General features: G+C 40.8%; 1 protein-coding gene across 4 annotated transcripts; it reads left to right on the forward strand.

Annotated features, from left to right (window-relative positions):
• The first annotated feature begins 84 nt into the window (after window positions 1-84).
• Window positions 85-16,042, forward strand: Cenpl (centromere protein L). Of its 4 annotated transcripts, none has more exons than NR_131028.1 (6): window positions 85-674; window positions 4,075-4,248; window positions 7,547-7,798; window positions 9,186-9,328; window positions 12,226-12,768; window positions 15,306-16,042. NR_131028.1 is itself a non-coding variant. In NM_001159930.2 (5 exons), the coding sequence occupies exons 2-5, from the start codon at window positions 4,078-4,080 to the stop codon at window positions 15,375-15,377; spliced, it is 1,038 nt and encodes a 345-aa protein (NP_001153402.1). In that variant the 5' UTR covers window positions 85-674; window positions 4,075-4,077; the 3' UTR covers window positions 15,378-16,042. The 4 variants fall into 4 exon arrangements, 1 of the variants encoding a protein (NP_001153402.1); NR_131029.1 differs by having other exon boundaries at window positions 7,647-7,798; NR_131030.1 differs by lacking the exon at window positions 9,186-9,328 and having other exon boundaries at window positions 7,647-7,798.
• Window positions 16,043-16,295: the final 253 nt, after the last annotated feature.

The raw sequence follows: 16,295 nt of genomic DNA on the forward strand, positions 1-16,295 counted from the left end.
GGCCAATCAGGACGAGGGCGCCTCCGCCATGTTTATTGTGGGCGGCAGTATGCGGGAAAGTTTCGCACCGGTTGGAAAACGGAAGAACAACGCGGCGCAATAGGGGATTGGGAATTTGAGGCTATTGATTGAAGCCTTCCAAGCCTTGCCCTCAGTTAAAATGACGACTTCAGTTGCTTTCAGTTACGTGAAATCGGAGGGCCACAGGCGAGGCTTTCCGAGTCGGCCGCAGGGCAAGTCGGGAAATGATTTTAAACTGGAGGGCGTGGCGTGTGTGGAAAAGCGCCTAGACGAGCGGAACTTTCAAGTCTACCTTTGATCCCCGGAGAGCTCCGGAGAAGGGTCTTTGGGGACTCCCTGTTTTTCGTGGGCCGGCGCCAGCTTCCGAAGAGCGAGGATCATAGAGCCGGGCAGCTTGGGAAGCCGAGCTGTCTCTCCCGGGGGAAGTCGCAGGTCTTGCTCGAGCCTGAGGGAAGCTAGGTTCACTCCAGGACTCCTGATGTCTCTTCTGAACTCACCGGGGATTGCTTCGGTTCTCTCTTAAGCAGTCATTTTGGCCACTTTCTTCTTCTTAAAAAACCAAAACCTTTCGTCTCGACGTAGTCTTGGAGCAAAACTTGAAGGATGATTCGTGAATCCGGAGTGGATGACAGTGTCTTTACGACATAGTTTTGGTAAGAGCTTTTGGGTCCTCGACTGGCCGTGTACTGCATTTCTTTCTGTTGTGTGACTGTTGTCTTTGCAATGCTTTTGTGTATTTAAGATGTGTACAAACGGAAGCTAACGTCAACGTGAGCGTTAGTATGGGAGCAGTGGGTTGACTTTTGTGGCAATATTGCAGTGACTAACTCAGGGACTTTCTTCATGGACTAACCACAAGAAAAACTACTGAGTTTTAGTTGTGTGTTAGGAACTGAGTACAAGAGAATTTGATGAGAGATATAGTTCCGTGGATACTAGAAAGAGGCTGATAGGACCCTTTGCCACGGGCATAAGAGTCAAAGGAGGCGAAGAATTGAGAAATTCGTAGAACCTTTCCCTCCAGTCACCTGGCAACATAGCAGCGTACTTACTAATAGGGTCGTTTGAGGAGTGAACAGTAGTACCAGATATGTCCCAGGACTAGGGAGGCTGAGGCAAGAGAATTGCCGTGAGTTCTAGGCCAACCTGGGCTACACAGAGAGACTGTCACTCGATATAAACAAAACACCCCCAAACAAAAGAATATTCGTTAAAGGCTTAATCTTTGTTAAGTGCTTACAAACATGCCTGAAAAGTAATGTATACTTAGCAGTTATTGTACTAGTTAGCCTACTTTAAAGAAAGATTCTGTATAAACAGAACTGATGAAGACTCCTATCTAAATAGCAAACAAGTGGGGAGAAGAACGGGAGGAGGTGGTGGCAGAGGGAAGACGCTGCCTTCTGAAGGAAAGTTCAGTTGATGGAAGATTTTTAACAGAGGGGTTCGGATAAGTGGGACCTGCATGGCTGCTATGGACAGGAAGAATTTGTAAAGTCAAAAATAATAAAAAAGACTAGGAGCTCTCCTGCCAAACCCAATACTGCTCTGATGAGAAGGCCAAGGGTGTCTGTAAAGATAAAGATGTCTTCCAGAAGTTGGCCTGGGACCTCCACAGGCATAAGAGCCGAAGGAACTTCTCCTGGTAGCAGCAGCCCCAGTTCTTGGTTCCTCCTGACCCCCACTGAAGGTCCTTCTGTAAGTCCTGGAAGCAGGCAGGACAGGAGGTGGGACTCTTAATCCAAACCACCTGAAAGCAACGAGAAAGGACAAGACAGGGAGGGCCATTAACCTAAACCCACTGAGGTGCACATTAGTGGGAGGCTCACCAGGAGTGTGGCCAAGGCTCACATCATGGGAATACTTTATGCCTGTGGGAAAATGAAAAAATGCTTATTTAAATGTTGCATCCCTGTCTGTGGTGCTTTTTATTTGATTTTATTTTTTAATACTTCTGTGTGTGTGCATGTACTGTGGTGTGTGCGGTGTGGGTGCAGTGGTCAGAGGACAAGGTGCAGGGGTCAGTTCTCTCCTACTGTGCGGATTCCAGGATTTGAACTCAGGCTGTCTAACTTGAGTTTTGAGAATCCAGATAAAGCTAAGAAGGTTCCAAAGCAGGAGGAATTAATGACAAGAGATGACTGCTCCCCTAAAATAGATAGCTGGCTCTTCCAGGTGATTTACCCTCCATAGAGAATGTTGTCACCACCCTCCTGTGGCACACTACTCCTGTGGAGGAGGAAATAGCCACGCCCCCTGAGGTGTGTGTGTGTGTGTGTGTGTAAGAGAGAGAGAGAGAGAGAGAGAGAGAGAGAGAGAGAGAGAGAGAGAGATCTTGCTTTCCAGGAACCACTCCATTGTCAGTTCCATCAAATCCATTGACAGTTACTGGAGGCATTTCCTCTGCAGGTTAAGTTCTGGTTACAGGATGTTGCTGGTCTGGGGTTGTGTCTATAAAGATGCCTTCCAGTTTTCAGACTAGAAATCTCATATCTTTCTGGCTACTGGGATTATATATATATATTCTTAATTGTTACATGTAAGTATACTGTAGCTGTCTTCAGACACACCAGAAGAGGACATCGGATCTCATTACAGATGGTTGTGAGCCACCATGTGGTGCTGGGATTTGAACTCAGGACCTTTGGAAGAGCAATCAGTGCTCTTAACCGCAGAGCCATCTCACCAGCCCTGGCAACTGGGATTGTTAAATGGCAAAGCCAGCAGGGGTGAGCAGTGCCCCAGCCTGGGAGCATGGTTTTCTTTTTCCCTGGGGATCTGGGGCCAGTGTAGTGACTGGTCATTCTGTTGCTATTATTGCTTTGCAGCCTCCTTCAGGAAAGGGGTGTTTGAGAACAGGGACCAGGAAGTGGGAGGAAAGTGGAGCTAGAGCCCACAAAGATGCTCTGGATTCAGACTCTGGAGACCAGCATCAGAGTGCACACCTAACTTTATTGTTTATTACATAAGTTTATTTAGCTAATTACGGTTCGTTTATGTATTCAAGAGCAAATTGGGGTGCAACCTGTGTTTAGCCAAATCTGACTACCCTGTCCTTGAGCGTGTCTGTGAGTCTGTAGAGGAGGGGCCAGTCCTTCCACCCCCCTATACCTGTGGAGATTTCTGTGAAGACAGGGGAAGTAGCCACTGTCCTAGCCTGGGTCCTTTGTGTTGTCTCTCTGTGTGCAGGGAGCGGTGTCAGATCATACATTGTGTACAGGAGATCTGGACTCTTTAAGGAGTTTCAGAAGCTTGTGGTGCCTCACGCCCCTTCCCATTTCTTCCTCCACCAGGTTTATCTCCACACCCCCTACAGGGGGGCTAACTGTGATATAACAGCCTTTGCTCCCTTGTTAGAGTCTTCCAACTTCCAGGGACCCTGGAAGAGAGCTATCCACCCACCATGCCAGTTGTCATAAATGGTCTGTCTTTCCATGTGTTCACTTAAAGCCATTTCATGTCTTTCTTCAGTTTTTGAATTTGGTAAAGCCAGATTAGAGACAGCTCTTTAGGGTTATTGTGAAGCCCCTGCTGTGCTCAGCCTTCATGGTGGTCTCGGAAGTCTCCTTTGTAACGTGCATATTACATTATTTGACTTATTCTAGAGTTCATACTGAAAGGTTTCTTGTATTGATATTTCTTTTCACAATAAGAGAATAGTAGCTAAGATAAGAAACGAGTATGATGTAGAAAAGGTGGAGAGTAGAAAAGAGAGAGAGTAAGAATGTGCATGTAAGAGAACAATGTGCATGAATTAACTTTTTATATATTTTTTTTATATTTTTTTTTCTTCTTGTTCCGGCCTCGCTATCTCAGGCCCAAAGATTTATTTATTTATTTTATGTATTAGTACACTGTAGCTGTTTTCAGACACACCAGAAAAGGGCGTCAGATCTCATTATGGATGGTTATGAGCCACCATGTGGTTGCTGGGATTTGAATCAGGACCTCTGGCAGAGCAGTCAGTGCTCTTAACTGCCCAGCCGTCTCTCCAGTCCCCTGACTTTTTAGTGATTAGAGTTCCAGTTACCTTTTTTTTTTTTTTAAATGCAGACCATGGATTCCTGTGATTTTCGAGGACTGACTTCTAGACGAAGGACCTCAAATCTTAAGAACTACTTTGTAGGTGCCACCCCTCTGCAGAAACGACTGGAATTGGTCAGGAGGCAGAATTCAGATTTTCCCAGTCCATCTCGAAGGAAAATTCCCCAGTGTTCACAGTTGCAGGTATGGTTTGTGTTGTTTTTAACAAAATCTCAATCATTTGATTTTATCAATGAAGACTGGGGAGCCAAATGCTGGGGTGGAAGCCTGCTAGCTCAGAGAGGCAGAGAAAGCACCCAGCTGACCCTTTCTCCACAGCCAGTGTCCCAAAAGCAACCAATTCTCGACGCTGTCTCAAAAATCGCTCAAAGGATTGTCTCTCCCTTCTATTTCCTGTGTCTCTGTCTTCCAACTTCCTTTTGCTCTCTGTGGTTCTTTCTGATGCTCACTCCCTGTCACCTGGATGTTTGTTCTGCCTCTTGACCTATGGTTAACTCTATTTTAGTCCTGTTTACAATAACCAGCAAGCTCTTGGATCAAAGGTATGTGCTAGGGCTGAGCCGTACCATAACTAGAAACCGTTTTTCCTAATAAACAACACAACCTCAGGGTTCACAGTGTGATTACTAGCTCACCTTCAAGCTAGTCAGTGATGGAGAATATAGAAATAAGAATATATCAACTTACATAACTAATACTTTTAGTACCTTAATCTCTCAGTTAATAGATAAATGAGGGATAGCTAAGTAAATAGTTTAACTTTAACCAAAATATCTTTTGTTCTAGTTTCCTTTAATCCACATCATCTACCACTGAACTATGTTCCTAACCTGGGAGACTTTATTTATTTCCTTATTCATTCCTTCTTTCTTCTGAGAACTGAGATGACATGTGTGCACCTATGTGATTTCCATGTGTATAGTGTTTTGCCTGCATGCATATATGTATACCACATGTGTGCCTGAGGAGCTCAGATGAGGTATTCCCTAGAATTCGTGTGACATGATTGTGAACCATCTGCTGAGACCCAGACCCTGGTCCTCTGCCGTTTCTCCACGCCCTCCAAGATATTTTATATAAAGATAGAAATGTCTAGTTTGGTGCTTTTTATTTTTATAATTTTCCTGTAGATTTAATAAGATAAAGTATGCAACCATTTCACTGACTGCTGTAGCTATGACAAACATTGTTCTCAAATCTCTCTCTCTCTCTCTCTCACACACACACACACACACACACACACACACACACACACACACACCTTTGTTCTAAATGATAGCTGGAGCTGGGAGACCATGTCAGAAAATATGGACTTTAGAAGTTCCTCAGGAGGAAGCCAGGAGCTTTTCGACAGTCAGTACTTTTATGCTGTTCTTAACCCTTTAGCTAATGAATAAATGAGGGCTAGTTCACTTAATTCATTTTAATACTGCTATGGAGCCAATACAAATAAAGCTTGCTTGTTTTTTTTTAGTTTTTGTTTTTGTTTTTTCTGTTTGTTTACTTTTACTTTCGTTTCTTTGAGACAGAGTGTCCCTATATAAGCCTGTTAGCTTAGAACTCACTGTGTAGACTGGGCCAGGTGGACCTTGCACTTGTGGGCGGTCTCTGTCTGTCTCAGGAGAGCTGGGGTTACAGTCGTGTACCATCATGCCTGGCTCACATTTTTTTTTTTAAGTGAACATACAAAATGACTGGTTTCCCTGTGGCATGTTCACATGTGTATCATACTTCCTTGTTTTCTCTGCGACCTGATCCTGTCCCTCCTCCCAAATGGTTTTCCTTTCTGCTTTCACTTTATTACCCTACTTTATGATCTCGTCCTTCTGCTTACGCTCCCTTTCTGTTTTCATGACCACATGCACATATACACACATCTAAGTTCTGAATATTAGAGAAAACATAGGCACTTATCTGGCTTACTTTACCTAACATCTAAGAGTATCCATTTTCTTGAAAATGTCATGGTTTCATTTTTTTTTTTTTACAGCTTAAAAAAAATTCTATTGTGTATTCCTATCATCTTCCCTCCCTTCCTCCCTCCCTCTCTTTCTCTCTCTTTCTTTTTCTTTGTCTTTATTTCTTTTTCTTTTTTTGAGACAAGGTCTCTTTTTAGAGCATTGGCTGTCTTGGAACTCACTGTGTAGACCAGGCTGGCCTTGAACTCACAGAAATCCACCAGCCGCTGCCTCCTGAGTGCTGGGATTAAAAGTGGGCCCATTTCATTTATTTGATATGCACGAGTTGAGCATGTATCTTATCTTTATGGTATGTTTCAGAGTCCTGTGGATAGGAGTGGTCTCGCTGGGTCCTGTATTTAGGGTTCTAAGGAACCGCCACATGGAGTTCGTAGTATACATGGCTTTACATCTCTCCCCATGCTCTGTTGTTGATGACACTTGTGACTCTAACAGAGGGCAGACAAACACTTCCAAGTCCTTTTATTTAGTATACCCAGTTAGGCTTTTGTGTTAGTTATGGTTTTGCTGCTGTGAACAGACCTAGGCAACTCTTATAAGGACAGCATTTAATTGGGGCTGGCTTACAGGTTCAGGGGTTCAGTCCAGTATCATCAAGACGGGAGCATGGCAGTGTCCAGGTAGGCATGGTGCAGGAAAAGCTGAGAGTTCTGCATCTTCATCTGAAGGTTGCTAGAAGACTTCCTCCCACAGGGTTAGGAGAAGAGTCTTAAAACTCACGCCCACAGTGACACGCTTCCTCTAATAAGGCCACAGCTCCAAATAGTGCCACTCCCTGGGCCAAGCATATTCAAACTATCACAGCTTTGTTGCATAAAATGAACTTGTTAAATATTTTTTAAATTACTTAAGGCTAATCAAGCTAGATCCTTTAGAAATACTTTTGTGTGTGTAGTACAAGCCCAGGGCTGTGCCCCTGCTAGGCAACCACTCCGCTATTAACCACTTACACCCAGCACCACTATTTGCAGGGTATATGTAAAGGAAAACAGAAATGTTTGTCTATGAAATGTCTACTGAAATCCCGTGAAATACCATTGTTTATATTCTGTGCTAACAGCTAGAGTAAATGAAATAGACAAAACCCTGTCCTCAGCAAGTTTCTACTCTGATTGGAAAGGGAAACAAGAAAAGTAAGACACATATATTCAGATCATAGTAAGTGCTATGAAGAAAAATAAAAGGTTAGGAGATAGTGACAGACTTGAAGTGATAAGTTTTCTTTAGAATGGCCTCTTAGAGAAGAACTAAGAACAGATCTGAATAAAACAGAGAACTGTCTTGTGTGAACATCCGAGACAGAAAAGCTTCCTACATGGGAATTGGGGGTAAAGGCAGAGGACCTTTTAGTGACCTCTAAATTCCATTTGAGATTAGTATTAGGAACACAAGGTCATGTACCAAGTTGTAGATTTATATTGAATATGTAAATTGCTATGATTAAATTCTTAGCTATGCTTTTTACTTTTAAAACCTTTGTCTTGATTTTTTGTTTGTTTTAGGAAGATATCGATCCTCAGAAGGTTGCATTTCTCCTCCACAAACAGTGGACTATATATAGTTTAACTCCCTTGTATAAATTCTCCTATTCTAATCTCAAAGACTATTCTAGACTTCTAAGTGCATTTATTGTTGCCGAAAAGCAAAAAGGAGTAGCTGTGGAAGTGGGAGAAGACTTCAACATCAAAGTGATTTTCTCCACTCTACTTGGAGTGAAAGGGACACAAAGGGACCATGAAGCGTTTCTTGTCCAGGTATAGTAGTGTATATCCCTTTGCTTCCTAGAGCGGAAAAATCTGTTTTGTTGGTTTGGAATGGAAATTATAGTATTTTCTTATTTTTTTTAACTTAAAAACATTTTTGATTGCATTTATATATATATATATATATATATATATATATATATATATTTAAATATGTGTGTGGGTGTGCATGTGTGTGTCTGTGTGCCACAGTGCCCCTGTGCAATTTGGAGAACTTACTAGAATTGGCTCTCTCTAATGTAGGATCCTGGAGATCAAAGTCATGTTGTTAGGCAAGGCACCAAATGCTTTAATTTGCTGAGTTATCTCGCTGGCCTAAACCTTGTGGGTTTTTGTTTTGTTTTTTTACAATTTGTTTGTTTTTTCTCAAGACAGGATTTCTCTGTGTAGCTCTGGCTATTCTGGAACTTATTCTGTAGACCAGACTGGCCTCACATTCACAGAGATCTGCTTGCCTCTGCCTCCCAAGTGATTCAAAGCATGCACCACCAGCACCCAGCTCTTATTTTATATTGTAATAATTAGATAAGGTCAACTTAATTTTTATTTCCTACATGTGTAGGAATTTGTGTGTGTGTGTGTGTGTGTGTATGTAATATGGTGTTGATTTTAGAAAACACACAGAAGTATGAATGTGCTGACAAGATGGCTCAGCAGGTCAGGGCACTTGGGCAAGCCTGGTAGTCTGAATTTGATGCCTTGGAACCAAAGGTGGAAAGAAAGAACTGATTCCACAGGGATGTTTTCTGAGGTTACACTCCACTCTGGCACCTGTGCCCCCACTTCATACACTCACATACACACAGTAATAATTTCTTAAAAGTCAGAATTTAATCCTTTTTTTTAAAAAAAGATTTATTTATTTACTTTATGTATGTGAGTATACTGTTGCTCTCTTCAGAAGAGGGTGTCAGATCCCATTATAGATGATTGTGACCCACCATGTGGTTGCTGGGAATTGAATTCAGGACCTCTGGAAGAGCAGTCAGTACTCTTAACCACTGAACCATCTCTCCAGCCCCAGAATTGAAGATTGTGATATATCTATTTGTTTATCTGAATCAGTGTAGTCTTTAAATTGGGATCTCACTGTCCAAACTTTGCATTCCAGCATTTCGACTAATCAGTGTTGTAGATAATACTCATAATCAGGAACTCTACATTCTTGTAGTTATAGCTATATGTTCTAGATTATTTCCTATTGTGATAAAACAGTGACCAAAAGCAAGTTGGGGAGGAAAGAGTTTGTAAATTGGCTTATATTTCCATGTTATAGTCCATTAGGGAAGCCACGACAGGAACTCTAGCAGAGACCAGAAGGAACACTACTTATAGGCATTCTCCCTGTGGCTTATTCAATTTGCTTTCTTACATCCAGGCTTACCTGCCCAGGGTAAGAGGGCTCTCCCACATCAGTCAGTGATCAAGAAAATGTCCCACAGACCTGTCTGTGAGGGCAGTTGGGTATAGAAATTCCTCAATTGATGGTCTCTCTTCCTGGATGACTGTAGCTGTGTTAAGGTAACTAAAAACTAACCAATACACGATCATTTGGTGGATATTTTTTAGGTTTTAGTTCCTAGAAGCAGAATTTCAGTAAAATCTTGTGCACTATATCACTCCATGTGCTTCGTGATGCTATATGTTACTCTCAGGAATGCAGGTTTTCTGTATTTCTTCCTAAGGTACTACTTAAGTCTATCTTTCAATTGGTTAAGAGATTAGCTTTTGTGTTTTGAGACAGGGTCTGTGTAGCTCTGCTGACTAGAAGGACCTTGAACTCATTGAGACCCTCCTAACTCTGCTTCTTGAGTGTAGATATAAGTGTATGCTGCTACGTCCTGCCATATTAACTAATCTTTTTAAATCTCCCCCCCCCCCTTTTTTTTTTCTTCTTTCTTTTCTTGATACAGGGTCTTACTGTGTAACCCTGGATGGCCTAGAACTCAGAGATCTGTCTTCTATGCTTTTCAGTTGGTTGGGTTAAAAACTTGAATGACTGTGCCCAGTTCAGATTAGTTCATCTTAATCTTTGAAAAAGGAAATTAAATTCTCAAGCTGTAGAAAAAGACTGGATTCATTTGTACAACTTAGAAGTCAGCAAACTAATATATAGGTTGGCGCTCTCTTTCTCTCCTCCCTCCCCCAAAGACAGTCTTGCTGTCTGATTGTCTGCCCTGGCTGACCTGATGATACTCAGGCTTGGGGACGATCCTGCTTCAACTTTTTCTTTATTTTTATAAATAAAAAATTTCTTGGAACACAGGCTATCATTTGGTTCAGTATGGCCACCTTTGGACCTTGATCTAGGTTGAGGGAAGATTTACATTTTACATATAATAGCAAAGATGAAAGTACTAGGCTTTTAAATGTTTGTTTTTTTTTTAATTAGATTTGTTCATTTTCTTTTATATGTGTTTTGCCTGTATATATATATGTCTTCCTATATGTGTGATTGGTGTCCTTGGAGGTCAGAAGAGGGAATCAGATTATCTGAAACTGGAGTTATGGATGGTTCTGAACCATCATATGGGTGCTGGGAATTGAACCCACATCCTCTGTAAGAGCCACAAGTGCTCTTCACTGCTGAGCCATCTTTTCAGCCCTGGGTGTTTTTTGTTTTGTTTTGTTTTGCTTTAAATATATGAAGCTGTTAACTAAAAAAATCAAAGATCTGTAATATGAGACTATACTAATGGTATACTCCAGGTCAAAGATGAGCTAGTCAGACTTTTTTCTATACTCTGTACTTTGTCACTGAGTTAGATTCTTAGGCCCTTGTCATTAACCTTTTTCTGAAGTGAGTATGTTCACTTTGGATGTTCTCAAAGAAGAGCAGCTGTGAGTGTATGTCCCAGGAGGAATAGTTTGAAGACACCAGAGATGTTCAAGTTAACAGTGTATGTATTACAGATCAGCAGGTGTCAGAGGGCTTTCCTATAGAAGGAGATTAGATCTTATTAGCCTTGCATGTTCATGATAAAGAAGGAGATGCAGTGGATGGGAACTGTGTGTAACATATGGAAAAACATTTTAAAGTGATAAAAAGAGTTCCTGTGAGAAATACTCCTCTTCAGTGGCAAAATGCAGGCAAGATCTTGGAGATCTTTGTCATCCTTTCTAAAGTTGAGATGTTTTTCTTCTCCATGATACTGTATACTGAATGTGCCATTATTTTTAATGAAGTGAAGTTGGAGTTTATTAAGGATGAGTTTTAATACATATTTAGCTACAGATATTAGGGAAAAATGAGGTATAAGAAAAGGATAGTCTTTAAAAATAAACAAACAAAAGAAGCTGGACATGGTTGGTGGCTTACATTTGTAAGCCAACACTTTATTTTGGGCTTTTGTTTTGTGTTCTTTTTTAAAAATATGCTTTTATTAGCATATAAATTATTCATTATAGTGGATTTCATACATGTATATGATATATTTTGATCAATATCCCCAATTCCCCTCCCACTCTTGCTGATCTCCCCTTCATCCAACTAGTTCCTCTTATGTGTTCCTGGCTGTATTTTTGGTGAGGTTTAATTAGAGCTGTTTACAGGTTTAATTAGAGCATGTTTACAGGTGAGGGGTTATTTACAGTCATATAGGCAACTTAAAAAAATGTCTCCTTCACTAGTCACTAACTGCCTGTATATCCTCAGGGATGGATGGGAGTTTCTTCCTCTTTCAGGTGAGAATGGTGATGAACCCAATCTTCTGCAGGAATTGATTGCAGAGAGTTGAAGAGTGCAATTGTCAGGTCATGCCAGAAGACGGCATCCCATAACACCTCCAGCTCTTCCTCTGGCTCTCTTCTTTACATCTGCTCTTCCATGAGTGCTAGTTCCTAAGCATTAGAGGGAGTAATATAGGTCTGTTTAACCACCATGTAGCTCGAAGCCCTGGCCAGTTGTAGGTTTCTGTGGTAACTGTGGCTCACAGCAAAAAGTAAAGTTCCCAGACCAAAGCTGACAGCAGTATTCGCCCCTGAGTACAACATAGTATTTTTAGAAAGCGATTTGAAAGGGACATTATATCCACTTAGCAATAAAACAGCAGTACCTTGCTCACTAGAACCTAGGGTTTTAGTTCTAGGCATGAACTTTTTCCTGTATAGCAGGTCTCAAATCTAATAAGAAAATGGTCATACTACATTTATCTGTCTGTCTGCCTGTCTGTCTGTCCATCCATCCCTTCATCCATCCGTCTGTTATTTGAGGTGGTATCTCATAGACTAGGCTAGCTTCAGACTTGCTATGCAGCTAAGGCTCACCTTGAACTCCTTGCCTTCCTGATTCAGCCTGGAATTTCAAGCTTGTGCCACCATGCTTGGCTTTTTAATATACTCATTAATTTTGAGAAGATAAAATTTAGAAGTAAATGGTCTTTCAAATTTAATGAACATGTTTTTATTTTTCCTTGTAGATTCTCTCAAAATCTCAGTCATCACGTGAACACAGAGAAGATAAAGTGTTGTGGACTGGTTGGTTCTGTTGTGTGTTTGGAGAGAGTCTTCAGGAGACTGTCTCAGAAGACTTCACCTGTCTACCCTTATTCCTTGCAAATGGAGCGGAGTCCAATACATCTTTAATCAGAGACTGGTTTCAGAAAACCTTTGACTGTTGCTTCAGTCCTTTAGCAATCAGTGCGTTTAATCTTTCCTGGATGGCTGCTATGTGGACAGCATGCAAAATGGACCGTTATATGGCTACTACTGAATTTCTTTGGTCTGTGCCCTGTAGCCCACAGAGCTTAGATATTTCTTATGCAATACATCCAGAAGATGCAAAAGCTTTATGGGAAAGTGTCCACAAAACCCCTGGGGAGGTTACCCAGGAGGAAGTTGACTTATTTATGAACTGCCTTTATTCACATTTCCATAGGCATTTCAAAATTCACTTAGCAGCCACAAGATTGGTTCGTGTCTCAACATCTGTAGCTTCAGCACACACTGATGGGAAAATAAAGGTTAGTTTAAACAGATCAAATTAGATTTTTTTCTTGTCATGTTTCCAAATGTTTGGTGTATATATATATATATATATATATTTTTTTTTTTTTTTTTTTTCTTTTTGGTTTTTCGAGACAGGGTTTCTCTGTGTAGCTCTGGCTGTACTGGAACTCACTCTTGTAGACCAGGCTGGCCTTGAACTTGGCCTTGAACTCAGAAATCCGCCTGCCTCTGCCTCCCAAGTGCTGGGATTAAAGGTGTGCGCCACCACTGCCCAGCTTGGTAATTATATTTTTACATGGAGAAACATACTTGAATGCATAGTAGTTCAAGACAAGAGAAAGACTTATTTTATGCTTTATATGGCTTTAGCCACTTAGAGCTGGTCTTAAAGTGGAAGGCCACTATGTTTTGTGCACTGTAGAGCTGAGTAATATGAATTACCTCCTAGCAACTCAAATTTTCAAAATTGCCAAGTTTTGAAGTAATTATTAAAATAATAGCATTGTGTATGTGGGGGCAGGGGATAAAATTATACCCAGTAACAGAATAAAGTGTCATTTTGCCCACAAGTCCCTTTCTGCTGCCACTAGAAAGGAAGACACAGCGTCATGGGTTCATGTTCTATAAAGAAACAAATAGTTGGCTCCTCAGACATACATTATTTTAATTTTTATTTATGTATGTGGGTGTTTTGCCTGCATGTATGTCCATGCACCATGCTTGTCCTATGTCTGGTGTCCTTGGAGGCCAGAAGAGGGAACCTTTGGATTCAGTGAACCTAGAGTTTGGCTATGAGATGTCATTTGGCCACTAGGAATTGAACCTGGTTCCTCTGGAAGAGTAGTCAGTGCTCTTAGCCGCTAAGCCATCTCTCTAGTCCCCTTACGTTATAATTAAATACATATCCCTATACATATAATCCAGTGAATGCTTATTATTTTGTCATTGTTAAGACTCTTAAAAGAGATTAATTCTACTTTTTCTGTTTCTAAAATTTTCTGTGTATTTGTCCTTTTCTGTGTGTGTGGTGGGAATTCAACACAGTGCCCCACACACACTAGGCAAGTACTCGGCCACTGAGTCATGCTTTTTCTGTCCTATTTGTACATACTTATGGGCATAGTATGACTCAAGAAAGGCCAAATTACAGTAATTAGTATTTCCATCTCTATCTCTCCCCCCTTTTTTTTGTATTGAAGTCTTCAGATTCAGATAATAAATTGTAGACTCTAGTCACAATTGTGCTATAAAAGCATTAGAATTTCTCTTATCTAGTTGTATTTTATTACCCATTATGTAACCTCTTTCTATTTCTTAGCTGTTGATGACCTTTATTTTCCTCTATGAGATTTGTTTTGTTTTGAGGAAGGGTCTCATGTAGCTCAGGTTAGCCTTGAACTCATTATGTAGCTGAAGATGATGCTGAATTGCCTCCCTTCCAAAGTAGTGAGATTATAGGTGTGCACCATTACTCATCGAGAGTGATGTTCTTAGGTTTCACAAATGAGTGAGCATATGCCATATTTGTCTTTCTATGCCTAGTAGATATTAATTCTAATTTTTAGAACAACACTGTACTTTTAATCTATATTTTATTTTAAAAGAAGAAAATCAAGGCCAGAATAAGTTAAATGATACATTCAAGATAGCTCATAAAGGAAAGGCTGTAAGGCACTGGCACGGCGGCTCAGTGGGCAAGGGCTGCCAAGCAGGATGGCCTGATTGGATCCCTGGATCCCACATGGTGGAAGAAGAGAACTAACTCCTGAAAGTTATCCTCTGACTTCCATACATGTGCTGTGACATGCACATACAAACATGCATAAAGACACAAAGTAAGTAATTTTCTATAAAAAGAAAAGGAGTCAATATTTGAGCTTTTTATGTCTTAGGTTCCATGAGGACTATATAAAACATATTTTCAAACTGGAGGTCAAAATGAAATAATAGGCTGGAGCATAATTTTGATGGAAAGCACTAAGCATTAAAAACAAAAGGCACTTGGGAGGCAGAAGCAGGAGGATCAATAGTCCAAAGTCATCCCTGGCCAACGTAGAGAGTTCAAAGCCAGCATGGGCTACTCAAAATCTTGTCTCAAAAACCAAGAACTGGAGAGAGGGATGGCTTAGTGATTAATAGCACTTACTCCTTTTGCAGAGAACCTGAGAGTCTAGTTCCTAGTACCCATACTGGGCAGGTCAGAACTACTGTAACATCCGTTCCAGAGGATCAACACCCTCTTCTGGCCTTTTAAATTTTCATTTAAACAGGCTCAGCTGGTTGAGAACTGTAATGCTCTTGCAGGGGATCTGATTTGGGGTTCCAGCACCCACAAGTTCAAGTTCACTACTCTCTGTAACTCTAGCTCCAAGTAATCATATGTCTCTGGCCTCTTTGGGCACCCACATTCATATACCTACACACACAACTACATAATTAAAAATAAATGAAGTAAAATCAATAAAAACCATGGTAAAACCCCACAAATAATCAAATTGCTTGTCTCCTAATACTGTCTTAATTTTAAATTCACATTTTTTTTCTTTTACAGATTCTGTGTCATAAATACCTTATTGGTGTGTTGGCATATATGACAGAACTGGCAATTTTTCAAATTGAATGAATTTTTGTATGGACTAAGTGATGCATTATAAACTGTTTTGATCATTTGCTGAACTGCGATGCCAAGTGGGACAGTGGAAGAAATGGAGCACTTGTCTCAGGGTGCCTCTGGAGTTGCCCAGATGGATATAGAACATAGTGGTAGTGGGTGAGCCGCGTTCATGGGCTTGTGTATCCAGCATATCACTGTGGCTGTGTCCTGTTATAAAAGATGCTGAATTGTTAATATAAAAGGATCCAATTTAGTCAAATAAACTTACCTAAAATCTGGTGTTTCCAATTGAAGTTATTTATTCTGTTAGTGGGGCTTGCCTCTGAGGTTCCTTCCTGACTTCCTTGATTTTTCACCTCTAGATTTCCCTCAGTTTGGTTTTTTGATTCTCTTTCCACTTTCATGTCTTGAACTGTTTTATTAATTTCTTTCTACTGTTTGTGTCTTTCATAGAGTTAAGGATTAATTCCCTTTTTTAAAGACCTCTACCATATTCATAAGTGCTATTTTAAGGTCTTTTGTCTTGTGTTTCAGCTATGTTGTAATTCTCAGGGCCTACTGTGGTAGGTTGCTGGGCTCTAGTGGAGACATTGTGTCCTGGCTGTTACTGAGTATATTTTTATGATGGCATCTGGGTTTGGGAAGAGTGTAATACATGATGTTGATATTCATAATGCTGGTCTTGTCTTTGTTGGGTGGATGTTTTGCTCCTAAGTTTCTGTTGCCCTTTCTGGTTCTTAAGAGAGTGGTGGCTGTGTGGGGCATGGTAGGAAAATCTAGGATCCTGATAGCTGTGGCCACTGGGAGCTCCAGGTAATGAATACACAATACACCCAAACTTATGGGACCCAATGAAGGTGGTTCTAAGAGACAAGTTTATAGTACTGAGTGTATATATTAAAAAGGGTTTTTTTGGGGGGGTGGGGT

The sequence above is a fragment of the Mus musculus genome, chromosome 1 (genome assembly GCF_000001635.26).
Source record: "Mus musculus strain C57BL/6J chromosome 1, GRCm38.p6 C57BL/6J".
NCBI lineage: Eukaryota > Metazoa > Chordata > Mammalia > Rodentia > Muridae > Mus > Mus musculus.

Bases quoted from the DNA above. Each gene is read 5' to 3' on its own strand.
- Cenpl (NM_001159930.2), top strand. From the start codon at position 4,078: ATGGATTCCTGTGATTTTCGAGGACTGACTTCTAGACGAAGGACCTCA. The intron at 7,799-12,225 runs GTATAGTAGTGT...TTTTCCTTGTAG, and splicing joins ATGAAGCGTTTCTTGTCCAG to ATTCTCTCAAAATCTCAGTC. The intron at 12,769-15,305 runs GTTAGTTTAAAC...TTTCTTTTACAG, and splicing joins ACACTGATGGGAAAATAAAG to ATTCTGTGTCATAAATACCT.